The sequence below is a fragment of the Myxine glutinosa genome, chromosome 8 (genome assembly GCF_964187855.1).
Source record: "Myxine glutinosa chromosome 8, kmMyxGlut1.1, whole genome shotgun sequence".
Classification (NCBI taxonomy): domain Eukaryota; kingdom Metazoa; phylum Chordata; class Myxini; order Myxiniformes; family Myxinidae; genus Myxine; species Myxine glutinosa.
In genome coordinates, this window is record NC_136268.1 from 32708423 (window position 1) to 32722891 (window position 14469).

Sequence of the window (14469 nt, forward strand, 5' to 3'; positions counted from 1 at the left end):
ACGGAGTAGTTAGCGGTAGTGTTTTCGTCGAAAGACAATGTGTTTGACGGTGTAAGTTAGAAAATGTTTTGATTGTAAACCATTGCAAAGGTAATAAAGATATATTTTTACATTATGAAGTTTACAAACTGCATTATTCAAGATTAAAAAGAATAATTTGTAACACAAGGAATTACGTCAGAAGAAAGGGGGAAATTTTATTTTGTAAATCGACAAAATTAATCGAAATAATTATGAAATATTATTTTAAGAATGTAATTAATGGTTTATTTTACACTTGTATTTCACTTTTGTATGAAAGTTTCATTTGGCGGGATTTAACACGTTGCTCCCAAGAACGACCCGATTGAGTGTGTGTGCGGAACTGTGCAATCCACGAGCGGCCTTGTTCCCCATAAATTATCTCCAATTGTGTTGTCGAAACGCTTCAGGATGGTGGACGTTCTGGAGTACAGCGATATCTGCCAGGAGGTGAAGGGAGCGATGGTGAGTAAACTGAGGGTGACGTTACTTTCACCGACTCGTTCGATGATGTTAAATGTTCTGTCACACACGTTACCGTCGGTGGTCATTTCGATTTTCGGATTTGGTTTACATTAGATGCTTTGTTAAGGTGTGTGTGAGGTTTAGGTCGCCAGCACACCTCGAGGTTTCTGATCAATGCAGGAGGCGTTGGGGGGTATCGTCGGTTGTTTTGGGGTATCGTCGGTTGTTTTGGGGTATTGTTCAGCTCACACGGTTATATTGGGGTTAAAGCACCAGCCACCTGCTGGGTAACCTGTACACACTGCGATGTTCCACCTTGTTCTGATTTACAATTATGTTATATTGGGGATCAAGGTATATCAACATAAATAAGAAGTCTCTTTCCTCTTTTCTACATATGTGAGATTTTAAACTTAAAGTTTGTTTCCACTTTTCCCCCTTAAATGAAAGGGTCTGTATTTTCCACCTTTTGACTGGTGTTATGGCTTGGACTAGAGGACCCGTCACATCCAAACAACAACAACAACAAACAGCCATCACAACAAAACCAGTCAGTCACCGCCACAAAACCAGTCACCGCCACAAAACCAGTCACCGCCACAAAACCAGTCACCGCCACAAAACCAGTCACCGCCACAAAACCAGTCACCGCCACAAAACCAGTCACCGCCACAAAACCAGTCACCGCCACAAAACCAGTCACCGCCACAAAACCAGTCACCGCCACAAAACCAGTCACCGCCACAAAACCAGTCACCGCCACAAAACCAGTCACCTCCACAAAACGAGTCACCTCCACAAAACGAGTCACCGCCACAAAACCAGTCACCGCCACAAAACCAGTCACCGCCACAAAACCAGTCACCGCCACAAAACCAGTCACCGCCACAAAACCAGTCACCGCCACAAAACCAGTCACCGCCACAAAACCAGTCACCGCCACAAAACCAGTCACCGCCACAAAACCAGTCACCGCCACAAAACCAGTCACCGCCACAAAACCAGTCACCGCCACAAAACCAGTCACCGCCACAAAACCAGTCACCGCCACAAAACCAGTCACCGCCACAAAACCAGTCACCGCCACAAAACCAGTCACCGCCACAAAACCAGTCACCGCCACAAAACCAGTCACCGCCACAAAACCAGTCACCGCCACAAAACCAGTCACCGCCACCACAAAACCAGTCACCGCCACAAAACCAGTCACCGCCACAAAACCAGTCACCGCCACAAAACCAGTCACCGCCACAAAACCAGTCACCGCCACAAAACCAGTCACCGCCACAAAACCAGTCACCGCCACAAAACCAGTCACCGCCACAAAACCAGTCACCGCCACAAAACCAGTCATCGCAACAAAACCATCCATGGCACCTCTTTCCAAAAGACTGCTTCGACAGCATCATTGCTCTGACACATTGATTGTGATTGATGACCAAAAGCCGTAGTGTGCTGGCGATGGTTAGTGTTGTAAGTGTACCTAAACCTCTGAGCTCAGATAGTATTTGAAGGTGTCATGTAGCAGATTAGGGTTTTAAAAAGGAAGACTGAGGTTGTGTATTCACCCATGTTTGTTTGTCTGTGAGCAGGATATCTCAAAATTTATGGACGGATTTGGATGAAACTTGGCGGATGAGTTGCTTAGGCGACAAGAACAAGTCGATTAGATTTTGATTCGGGTTTGGATGCAGATCTGGCCTATCAGTGAGATACAAAACGAAAACTTTTCATCCTGTCGGATCTATGCGCTTTACCGAGTGCGGTTCTATTTGGTGTTTGTTTATTGTGGCTTTTTGAATATCTCAATTATTATTTTTAATCCGAATGTGTGTACCAGAATGAGGGGCGGTTGAAACTGAGCGGCCAAAGTGTACTGTTCAAGAGTTCACGCACAGGCCGAGTAGAGAACGTGCCCGGTGCAGACCTGGCAGCCGGGACCTGGCGCCGCGTTGCACGTGGGCATGGTCTGCTTCTACGTACACGCTCTGGGGTCGTGCACAAGTTTGATGGCTTCAAGGAGGGGGTAAGGTGATTGCTGTGAGTCCCATGGATCTGCAAATAATTCATTTTTCAATGAGGTTGGCATTCGATGAAGAATGTTTGAAATGACATTGCATTGGTAATGGCAGTAATGTTGATAAATGTGGTGAAGTTAAAAGGTAGCGAGACTTAAAGGTGGTGTGTCTGATGTTGCTTAGGAATTTGAGAAACTGGCAAATTTTTTCAAAACCAACTATGGGATGGAGTTGGTGGAACGGGAGAATTGTGTCAAAGGATGGAATTGGGGAACTGTGAACTTCTCTGGTGAGAAAAGTTGATCATCTCCATTTTACTTTCCTATCCTTGTAGATAATTTTCCCTTTATGAATTCTTCTTTGCTTATCTATCTTCCCAGTTGCATCTGCTTGCTGTACTACACACCGTGCACTCTAACTTTTTAGTTGTGGTAGTTTGAACTAACTTTTCCCCCTCCCTGTACCATGCATTTCATCCACTGCATCTTGTAGTCTTTTCCTTGTTCTTCCAATATCACTTTTGTGTCTTCAACTCGTTTTCTCTCTTGAGAGGTTTACTTTTTATTGCTGAAGACCGAACGGAGCGAAAGACCATAAAGCTCAGCAAAATTATTGTTGTATTACCCATCTTGGTCAAAATATCCTGCAATAGTCCAATCAGAAGATGTAGTTGCTATTTGTTCGGACTCACACTCTCAATTTGAAAATTGGCGGTAAGATGAAACAACTAGTGAGTTGAGAAGTGATTCTTGTTGAATGCCGGTAAAGAGCCGGTAGGGTGTGGTGGACATCTGGTGCCTTGGAGGAAGAGAGAATGGCAAAGAAAACAAACGGGTTGAGGGAGCAACGTAGGAGGAAAATAGGTAGAGCTTGGCTGAGATGGGAAGATTGTGTGAGGAGGGATGTAAGTAAGATGGGGGTGGTGGGAGAGTGGGGAGAGTTTGCTAGGCCTCACCCTAGGTAAATGAAGAGGTTCCAATCTGAACAAAATGAATATATGAATGATCATTTTTAGGGCCATTTTTCCCCGCAAGAGCGGGGGTTAGTCTTGCGGGCCCAATGACCTCATGGTTGCCTTTTTGAGGCAATGTTTTTATGGCCAGATGACCTTCCTCACGCCAACCCTTAGTTGCCTCTTACGATATGCAGGGATACGGTGTACCTATTCTAAACTGGGGTACACACTGGGATCATTCATCCCAGCAAGCTGGTACTCGATTTGCCGACCTCGGAAGGATGACAGGCTGAGTCAACCCCCCTGGCGTTAATTCAGCGATCGATTGGGATTCAAACTCAGGATCCTAGGACCCCAAGCCTGCACCCTAACTGCTAAGCCAACACCAGGGTTATGATCGCCCTTAATTGTTATTTGCTTCACTTTGTACCCCCGTCCCATGTGACTTTCACTATTAAATCCTCTTGGCCTCAGGGTGATTTAAGCTGGTCGTGATCGCTGTCGCAAATTGGCATGTGCATTAACGGACTAATCTGACACGGGTGATTAGCACCCTCCGCAAGACTGTGCTGTGCACTCACCTGCTCCACTCGGCCGATAATTGGAATCGGGCACATGTCATCGATTAGCGCGGTGTATCTACTGGTTCAGTGGTACCACCTGCATGGTATCGTGATGGTACTTACATGGTTTATATTTACAAAGTGATTTTGACATAGAAAATGTTTTGTATCATAGTTCATTGTGCTATGGTAAAGCTAGACACACAACAATTTGGCAACAAACCTGTGAAGTCGGTAAAGGACACGTCTATACAAATGTAAAAATAACCCAACTCTTCAAATCATCCAACCGTTTTTCCTCCACCCAGGACAACTGATGACCTTTTCTGTTGGAGATCAGTCTGCATTTGAGGTGCCCTTGGGTAACGTATCCCAGTGCACGACTGGGAAAAACGAGGTAATGCTGGAGTTTCACCAGAACGATGATGCAGCTGTCTCTTTACTGGAAGTCAGATTCTTCGTCCCACCTGGGCAGGACGCTTCCAATGACCCAGTGGAGGTGATCCTCTTAAACTTGCATTCTTTCTTTCTCTCCTTCCATTGGGGTCTTCTGGCAATGGTTCATATCATTTGCCTTGATTAATGTGACTTCCCCTAATTGTCAGGTTTCCAAATATTGTAGCTTGGTCAGAGTTGAAAAGCCATCATTTTTTTTAGCTCACCTGGATTTTAGTCCGGTGAGCTTATGCAATCGAGCAGTGTCCGTAGGTAAGTCAGTCAGTCAGTCATAAATGCTTCAGTAAGTCTTTAAACACTTCAGTCATTATCGCTTGAACCAAACACACGATTTTGATGAAACTTGGCCACAAGCTTCATTTCTGATGCCTAACGAAGGTGAGTTGACCGCATCAAAATCTGCGCTCATTGTGGCGGTCTATGGGGGTTTTTTGATCCCCAAAATAGATACTTGCTCTCTTCTCCGAAACTACACGCACAATTTCAATGAAACTTGCCCACAACCTTCATCGCCCATGATGTACCAATGTTTGTTCACAGCATAAAAAAAAATCAAGGTCTAATGTGGCTTGTGGGGGGTTTGACCTGACCTAAAATAGGTATTTGCTCTCTTCTCCGAAACTACACGCACAATTTCAATGAAACTTGATCACAGCCTTCGTTGCCCATGATGTACCAAAGTTTGTTCACAGCACTAAAAATATTTTCTCTGTCCCTTATAGACAGTTGGGGCTGTTTTAAATGTGGTTTCATGACTGTAAAAAAAATAGTGAACTTAAAAACACAATTTATCAATAAAAAAATAAGGGCTGACAGGATGGACTCGACGTATGGACTCGCCTCTAAGCTGTCTAGTCTGGGTTTGAATCCCAACCCTGCTAGGAACTGCCATCCCGGTTTGACAGGCAGGGTGATTCATCAATGAATGTCCCTCGGATGGACGATAAACTGGGCGTCCCTTCTGTTAGCATTATTTGTTGGACGTTGAAGATCCTACAGTGTCCTTCATTAAGAGTAGGCGAGTTATCGCCAGCAACATGAACCAATTACAAATACCTGCACACTCAGTAAAGTATCCTGAATTGGAGGGGTGACCCGTCCAATATTGTAACCCTTCCAAAAGGAAAGGCTTCGGCAAAACTGACACTCTGTAAAGCTATAGAGAATGGTACGTGATTAATTGATTGGTTTAATAATAATAATAATCTTCCTTCATATTTTATTAGTTTCCATTGTGTGTTTGTGCATATATTATATATTTTTTGGTTTCCAAATTGTCACAAAATCTCTAGGATGAAACAAAAACCGTAACCTCTCCGACTTTCCGTTCCGTCCCCCAAGGCGATGTCACGAGCAGTGCTGTCCCAGGCAGATGTGATCCAGGCGACGGGCGATGCTCTTTGCGTGTTCCCTGAGCTCCAGTGCCTCACGCCGCGCGGTCGCTATGACATTCGCCTTTACCCCTCCTTCTTACACCTGCACGGCAAGACTTTTGACTACAAGATCCCCTACGCTACCGTCCTGCGCCTTTTCCTGCTGCCGCACAAAGACCATCGTCAGATGTTCTTTGTGGTGAGTACGCATGTTGCAGAAAGGGTCATTAGCAGTGAATGTAAAGGCCTTAACTATTTGTGTGATAATATTGAGGATGAGAAGGGAAAATGCATAAAGAACAAAGCTTGGAAAAAAATTTAAAAAATCTAGTCTCCATGTCTTACTTTTCTTTCTCGTTATAGGTGAGTCTTGACCCTCCAATCAAACAGGGTCAGACTCGTTATCACTTCCTCATCTTGCTATTCGCTAAAGATGAGGTTGACACCATTTCACTCAGCATGCCGGAGTGAGTTTTTGTTTGTTTGTTTTCTCCTCCTCCCATTCATTCCCTTTGCATTTAATCCATATTGGCACTGTATTGTTAAAGATATGTAGAGCAAATATAAAGCATGTCGAATGCCCACTTTCACTTCCAGGGACGAGGTAAAGGAGCGCTTCGAAGGAAAGTTGTCACAGGAAATGTCTGGACCAATCTACGAGCTTGTGAGCAGAGTCATGAAAGCTCTTGTGAATCGCAAGATCACAGTCCCAGGGAGCTTCACTGGGTCAGTGGAATGTACAAAACTTTGTTGGACCAGAAAAACACCCTAGTTGGTTTGAGTCTGGAAAAAACAAACAAACAAGTAAACAAATACTGTAACCACTGGTGTATGAGCAACACTTTTTATTTCTCCAGAAACGTGTGATCAAAATTTGGGCTGCGTATTATCCACAATAACTAAAGTGAAAGTTCTATTTCTCCGGATTTCTCGCAATAACACAAGACCGACCTTCGTTACTGAGTGCCAAACACACGTCGGGATACCTGCTAAAATGCAGTGCATTGTGGGATATCTTATGAAACATTGAACGTGTATATCTTTTTGTTCTGAATAACAATTATTTTGATTGAAGAATTGAAATTATTTGCTTACGATACATTAGTTTGCTTTTGATACTTTAATCAAAACTTTTAACAATGTAAACCGCCGATTTATCAAAATAAGCTTCGGGATTAACAGGTGCGCTGCAGCTCAGTAAGACTGCATGAGAATTAACTTAAGCTACTGACTCGCTAAAGACGTGAGAGATACTAATGAGCTCTTGCTGTGCTAATTGTCGAGCTCTTGTCCGATCATTGCAAAACTTTAAACACAGGAGGGTCTCCCCATGGAGAACATGTTATTGCTAACTGATGTCATACGTCACGTCACGTAGTATGGCAGCCACAAAGGAAAAAAAATTGACATTTTCACCGAAACCTCTCAACAAAGATAATTGAAACTTGGCTTATGTCATCGACTCCGCATGGGGTATAAAAAGTGATAATGATGATGTCATTGGTGAAGTGGTATTCTAGCCACACTTAGTTGAATTGAAATATTTATCCAAAGAATCTGAAACTTTATATATCTGATCTATGACCCGATGTCATGCGAGTGAAGAATTAAATTTATGACGTTCATAATCCATGCCAAGAAACTGTGACATAATAGGGTGCATGGATGATATGGGTATATAGGCCATAATAGCATTGGCGTGTTCAGGTAACGAGGGTATCTTCGTTCAGAATGAACGCGCGAGGCGAGACTATGCGCTCTACCGAGTGTCTTCCCGTTCTAGTTAACTGTGTAATGGATGTATTAGCAGGTATCCCGTTTGTCAGGACCCTTGCAGCAAATGCTGATGTGGTACATGGATGGGTTCACAGTCACCATTCCAAGGAAGAGGTGCGAATGGAGACTATTGGAGCTCTTCAATAGCACCTCTTAATTTTTGAAGAAACTTTATTATTACCGTTATTAACAACAGTTTGTCAGAAAAATTAGATTGCCAGATAAGCGTTATACCCCAATTATCGACTATACGAGATTTTGCTGTACTCCCTAGATTTTCCATCCACCACTGTTGTGCCTTCTTTTACAGCCTTTTCTTCCCAGTGCTTCGTTGTTACATCTGCTACCAAAATTGGATGCAGGTTGTGTTTTCACCCATGTCTGTCTGTTTGTTTGTCTGTGAGCACGGTCTCAAAAAATTGTGGATGGATTCGGACGAAACTTGGTGGACAGGTTGGGTGTGTGAGAAGGACAAATTGATTAGATTTTGATGAAGGTGCAGATCCAGATCCGGCCTATCAGTAGGATACAAAATGTAAACTGTTCAGCCTGGTGGAGGGAGGTATGCGCTCTACGAAGTGCTGTTCAAGTTTGTTTGTTTTTTGTCTCCATAATTTATTCTTTTTAAATTGTTTTTGTTAATACTTTAATCTTTTATTTGTTCCTATTGATAGGCATTCTTCTGCCAGCTGCATCACGTGTTCTTACCGTGCTGGTTCCGGGTTGCTGTATCCACTTGAGCGAGGCTTCGTCTACGTGCACAAGCCCCCGGTGCACGTGCGTTTCGACGAGATCGCCTTCGTCAACTTTGCACGTGGGACTACAACGACGCGCTCGTTTGATTTTGAGATTGAGACCAAGCAGGGCAATGTTTTTACTTTCAGCAGCATTGAGAGGTTTGTATCTCATTTAACTCTCAATGGCGGTGGGTTTTGCTTGTTGAGTTGTCATTCCTAAGGTTAGATGCCATCAGTAAAAATATTCTGCTCTTGTCACTTGTCGTGGCCTTCACAGAGCATGTGCTACTGTTCGCTTCCGCTTCCAGTTTTGCCGGCGAGGTTGTGTTTTTTTCCAAGATCTCCATGCTCTCCACGCTATCAAATCTTCTTCCCCCGTTAATTCACCCCAGATCCACTTTTTTTGAAATAGACTTCTTTCCTGGAAGTTCTCGCAGTGTCCATGTGTTTTATACCTCTCCCACCCTGCCTTTCCATGCCTCCTCCCCCCAAGCCCTCTCCCTCCCACAGATCTTCCGTTGTCCCTATTCTCTGCTGTTGTACTTGTGTGCTTCCCCCTCTCCCCCCATCTTGTCTCCCGCTCCCTTTTTTGTATGTTTTGTGTCATTTTTTTTTTTTGTGATTGATGTTAGCTCTTACAGGAGCCTCGATCTTGTATACAAGAAGAAAAAAAAAATCCCAGAATGCACGGATGGATAAAATTAATATGTAAATCTCATATGCCTTTGTTTTGTTGCGCCATTCTCGTAGGGAGGAATATGGACACCTCTTCGACTTTGTGAACAACAAAAAACTGAATATTAAGAACCGTGGTTTAAAGGAGGTAAGGCGGTTCTATCCCACCCCAGCAACACATTTTTGCGACAAATTCAACACATTCTCCCCTGCAACAAGACACTTACATAACACGCTTTCTACCTTGCGATTTTATTTCTGTTCCCTCGTCTTCCTTTTTATCTCTTAGGTCTCTCTTAATCTGTTTTTTCTCCCCCATATCACTTCCCCAAGACTGCTCCTCAGTACGAAGAAGAGCTCGAGGATTCTGATGACGACTCGCATGACGTATACTTGCAGCGCATGAAAGAGGAGGGCAGGACAAGGGCAGAGGCTGGATCAGGCAGTGAATCTGGTAAGGAGAGGATGTAGAACTGCATGATAGCTCAATGGGGTCATCGAGCTGCGTGGATTCATGCCTGCTTGTATTATTATTCTTGGCGATTTTTATTGTAATAGGGGTCATGGAATGTCACCCTGAACCAGTCTCTGAAACTTGGTCCAACGATGTATCCTGCTGCATGCGTGATAATATCACATTACGTTTGTGATGCTTATTGTCATCCAGTAATGGGTGCCCATTTTTATGCTAGCAATAAGGAAAGAAACAGAAGGATCATGGTTGTTTTGCTGTATTTGGATGAGTGAAAAAATTTAAAGATATAGGAGTTTATAATTCCATGGACACTGTGTATTACATATGCTTTTCACTTGCTATACACCTATCCTCCCTCCCCCAACACTCTTTTATGCCAGATGAATCTTTTAATCCTGGGGAAGAAGAAGATGATGTCGCAGAGGAGTGAGTTTGAAATTTGATCCTTGGTGGGATGTTGGGATTATTTCAGCGATTTGTTACATTCCAATACAAAAATTTCTAAATGATGTATGAATGCTAAATGGGGCCTTTTGCACATGTGTGGCGTGTGTTTTCAGTGACTTGTTTTCTACTCGCCAGGCACTTTTAACCTGTCATTGCTTGCGCAAAATCTGTAATTCAGTCTTTTTAACATAATTTTTAGCATTTAATCAAAAGACTGGAAATTTCAAAATGGTTCACAATAATTATTCTGTTCATGAATGGGAATCAGACTCGCAGAAATAGAGGAACACAAGAAATATCCGTGTCGGATTTCTCTCATTTCCTGTTAATACAATTCGCTAGCGGCGGCAGTGGTTATAACACAATAGATGCAAAAATTCCTTTCACCAATAGATGCAAAAATCTAGTATAATTTATCTTGTGGCCATTGAATCAAACAAAAACTATATATTTATCACAGCACTCACAGCCCATACACAGCTCCCACTCAAACCCTCCTCCTCCCAAACATGATCAATAGTAAATGTCATAATTTTAAACTTACTCTGTGCATTCACAAGCCCCATATATGACCTCTTGTTGTTCAGAAGCCCCCAAACCATATACGATGTCTCTCTTTGGGAAGTCTACCTCAGTGTTGGGAATGATGGCATCGTCTTTCCAATTGCTAACGTCCATTAAATAAATCGCCCCGCCTGCTATGCTCACATGAGGTAATACCGCAAGGTGCAAAGTTCACTCACTGACAGGGAAGATCGGGGAGGTCGAGTAGAATGTCCCTGTCCACAACCCATCCACAGGCCTAGCATGGGCCCACATCATCAGGGGTTTTTGCACACTTGATATACGTTTTGTACACATAAAATCTTGAATAGTTTTATTTGTACAAATCTATTTCAGGCAAAATTATATTAAAATTAACGAGAAAGCCCTCAGTATGGTGCCTTTTTTGCATCCTCATTTTCCATAAAGTAAAACTCCGATTCTATGATGTCATGTCTCCCTTTTTTCCTAACCAAGGTATGATAGTTCTGCCGGGTCAAGTGGAAGCGAGTCCAGCGGGGAGGAGGAAAATAAAGAGAAGGAAGAAGGTGGCAAAGAGAGCAAGCCTAAAAAAGCAAAAAGGACGAAGAAACCGGCAGGCGAGAGCAGCGGCTCTGCTGTGAAGAAACGGAAAATTGACAAATCGAAGAAAAAGGTTTCTGCTCCTTTATCCACCATGTTCTCAACCAAAAATAAATTATCTCCTTCACTTACTATCTCCTTCACCCCCCACCCCTATGCCCCTTCCCCATTGGGGAATAAAGTAGAAGTCTTTATACTTGCCCCTCATCGCCCTCCAGGATAAGGACCCTCTGAGGCCTAAGCGACCACTGACGCCATACCTTCTGTGGCTAAATGCAACACGTGAGGAGCTAAAGCGAGAGCATCCCGGAATAGCCCCCACAGATCTCCTACGCCGAGCAGGAGAGGCTTGGAAGGCACTCTCATCATCTGCAAAGATTGTAATACTGTCACACTGCATCAACGACTTTCGATGTATTGTAACATACCGATGTGGTCAATGAGTTGTCTAACCTCTGTTATGCCCTCAAGCCTGATGAGTTTCACGCTTCATCCCTCTCTGTGTAGGAATGGGAACAGAAAGCCGAGGAGGGAAAGAAGGAATATGCTCGTGCGATGGAAGTTTACAATACAACTGGGGGAGAAGAAAAGAAAGTGTACGTAATAAGTGTATGGTACTTTGCATCCAAACAATCATTTGCTCTATTGGTATGTGGTCCCACGGGATAGTGCAGAGATGGTGTGCATTTTGAGCTGTCTTCTGTCTCGTCTCAGTTTGATTCCCCACCCGACTATAAATTGTTGGATTTGTACAAAGTGTGCCGTCCCTCAGCTGGATGTTAAGCTGGACGTCCCGTCTGCTAGCATTACCTGGTGGACTATAAATATCCCACGGTGTCTTTTGTGAAGAGGAGGCGAGTTATCCCACTGCACCATGAACCATGAACAAATTCCTGCTTAAATCACCTCCTATCAATCTTCAGTCCTGGTCAGCCAGTTCACGAAAGACTTGGGCCAAACTTGCTCCTCAGATGACCCGACAATAAAAAGGTGTTAATTGTCGCTGTTAATTAGGTGGTATTGATTTGTACCTCGGGCACCGTAGGTGGACGGAGGTTATGTATTTGCCCCTATTTCTATATGAACAGGATATCTCATAAAGTTGTGGACGGATTCGGACGAAACTTGGCGGACAGGTCGGGTGTATGACAAGGACAGAATGATTAGATTTTGGTGAAGATCCGGATACAAAAATTTTACAAGCCATTCTTCACCTTTAAGAGATGGGGCTAAAAACGATACATAGCAAGATATGTCAAAAAGCTGTGGACGGATTGTGACAAAACTTGGTGGATGAGTTGGGTACGTGACAAAAACAAGCCAATTAGATTTAGATTCAGGTACGGATTTTATCAATGGGACACAAAACAAACTGTTCAGCCTGGTGGAGGTATACGCTGTCACAAGTGCCGTTCATGCTCGTATTTGTGCTGGACAGGTTCTCTAGACCAAGTACGAGAATTGCGTAGCCGCCTCAAACTCAAAATAATGCAATTAAGTTAAAGCCATCCCGCCATGCATCTGTGCTCACCCATCTTGTTTACGTTTGTTGTTTTTGAAAATTGAGGGCAACTCATGTGACATTTGGGCCAAAGAGGTGCAAGTATTGAATCCACACCTTTTTCCTTTACCAATTCTTTCCTTTTCTCCCATCACTTTCCCAACACTCATCTTTCTGGTCTCTCATCCCTCTATTTGTGTAATCCTCGAGGTGTAATATGTTGGTTGATTATGGGGACTTCTGGATTTTGGTTTGCAGGAAATCTTGCACGTGAGAATATTTTCTGGGTTTGTGCTTCGGTGTGAAAGTAGGTTTGATTTTGATTGCAACGCACAGGTCAAGCTGAAAGGTGCTTTGGACACGTCTTTATTGAATGGAAATCTGACTGCAAAAAGTGATTGTGCATCAGACAATAGGCTAAGCTGATGGAAGTCTGCTCTGCAGGTTGTACCCACCGCAACGATTGGAGAGGGGGTGTTCCGATGCTAATCTCTTTCCTCTGGTGTTATACTTTTACCTCAGAGAGAAGAAGAAGGCCGAGGCAAAGCCGACCACGAAGAAGGGAACTGGTAGCGATGGGGCCAGCTCACGGACTACACAGAAAACTCCTCAGAGTAAGGAGTTTGTATCGAGTGGAAACTCTAGTTCGGAGGAAGAGGAAGAAGATGATAATGAGGATGAGGAAAAAGTTGCAGAAAAGGTGAGAAAGGTTTGAGATTGGAAGTTAATCAAGTTGTGTTGGAGAGCATGTGGTATTATTTGGATGCCGTTTGTGTTTGTTTTATTTTAACCTCTTCCCTTTTCCAATCACCAGGGATCTGAAAAGGAAGTATCTAGCCCCGCCTCATCCGAATCGGAATGACGTCGTCCTAATTGTCTACAACACTTTGGCACATCACATGTACTTTTCATTGCCAACATGCAGGCCTTTTGCCAGATTTTCAGAGTTTGAGGCTCAAACCCAACCGACCCCACCTTGTCAACTCTGACACGTCAACCTAGCCGTTATGTAGGTGATTGTGTGTGCTGAGACCTTTGGCTTAGGGCTTTTTGTATTTACAATTAGCTATTTTCACTTTTGAATAAGTATCTTTGGTGAAAAGCTCTGATATTGCACATCTGCATTGAGGCAAATTGACCACGCTGCTTTGCTTATTTTGCAAGTGACAGTTAGCTTCCCTATTTTATTTTTTGCATTTCCCCCACCATTTTCCATTTACATTACATGAACATCACCATTTAGTAACTCATACATGAACGTTGTAAAGATTTTCGTATTCCCTTAATAGTTTTGCTGCTAAATCGATATTACTCCTCTCTTTGACTATGACTTGTTGAATTGATATATGACCGTTGTGCATTACAAATGTAGAACAGGAAGTTCCTTTCCACGGTCAATTGAATTTGAACTTCCAATAGTTGTTTTATTGGAGGTTATTTTGACTTTTATATTTGTTTGGATAATAAAATATCCTACAAGTATCCTTTGCAAATATTTTTCCTTTTTTCTCGATCTTTGTAGTCCAAATTGCAGTTGCCTTCTTCACCTGGTCAGGTTTAGGAGTATGTGCCGGAGTAGCGCATTGCCACATCTACTTTCCGCCGGTACTCCAGGGACGTCCATCTGTCCATCCCCAGGCAGATGCTCGGCCCGCCCATCCCTATCTCCTAAGATACCGATCAACTTGCTGCAACCACGAGGCACGTGGTCGGCCCGTTGGACTCCCCCCCACTCCTGAGGCTATGTCGCCAAGAGAATCTGGTGAGCAGGAACATTGTCAGGAAAACGAGCCACATATCCATACAGCCGCTGCTGACATGGATTATACAGGTAAGAAATCTCATCTGAGTGTCTCTCAGCAAACGCTTGTTCGATACAAAG

The 14469-nt window shown here is 43.5% G+C and overlaps 1 protein-coding gene across 2 annotated transcripts; it reads left to right on the top strand.

The window, feature by feature from the left end:
* Positions 1–167: 167 nt before the first annotated feature.
* SSRP1 (structure specific recognition protein 1) lies at positions 168–14069 on the top strand. Of its 2 annotated transcripts, XM_078783157.1 has the most exons (17): positions 168–204; positions 337–486; positions 2327–2512; positions 2688–2793; positions 4331–4521; positions 5820–6050; positions 6215–6318; positions 6449–6577; positions 8302–8523; positions 9115–9187; positions 9373–9493; positions 9895–9940; positions 10982–11159; positions 11305–11466; positions 11594–11682; positions 13110–13287; positions 13402–14069. In XM_078783157.1, exons 2-17 carry the CDS (start codon positions 433–435, stop codon positions 13447–13449), a joined length of 2118 nt encoding a protein of 705 aa, XP_078639283.1. In that variant the 5' UTR covers positions 168–204; positions 337–432; the 3' UTR covers positions 13450–14069. The 2 variants fall into 2 exon arrangements, with proteins under 2 accessions (XP_078639283.1, XP_078639281.1); XM_078783155.1 differs by lacking the exon at positions 168–204 and having other exon boundaries at positions 309–486.
* The last annotated feature ends 400 nt before the right edge of the window (positions 14070–14469 follow it).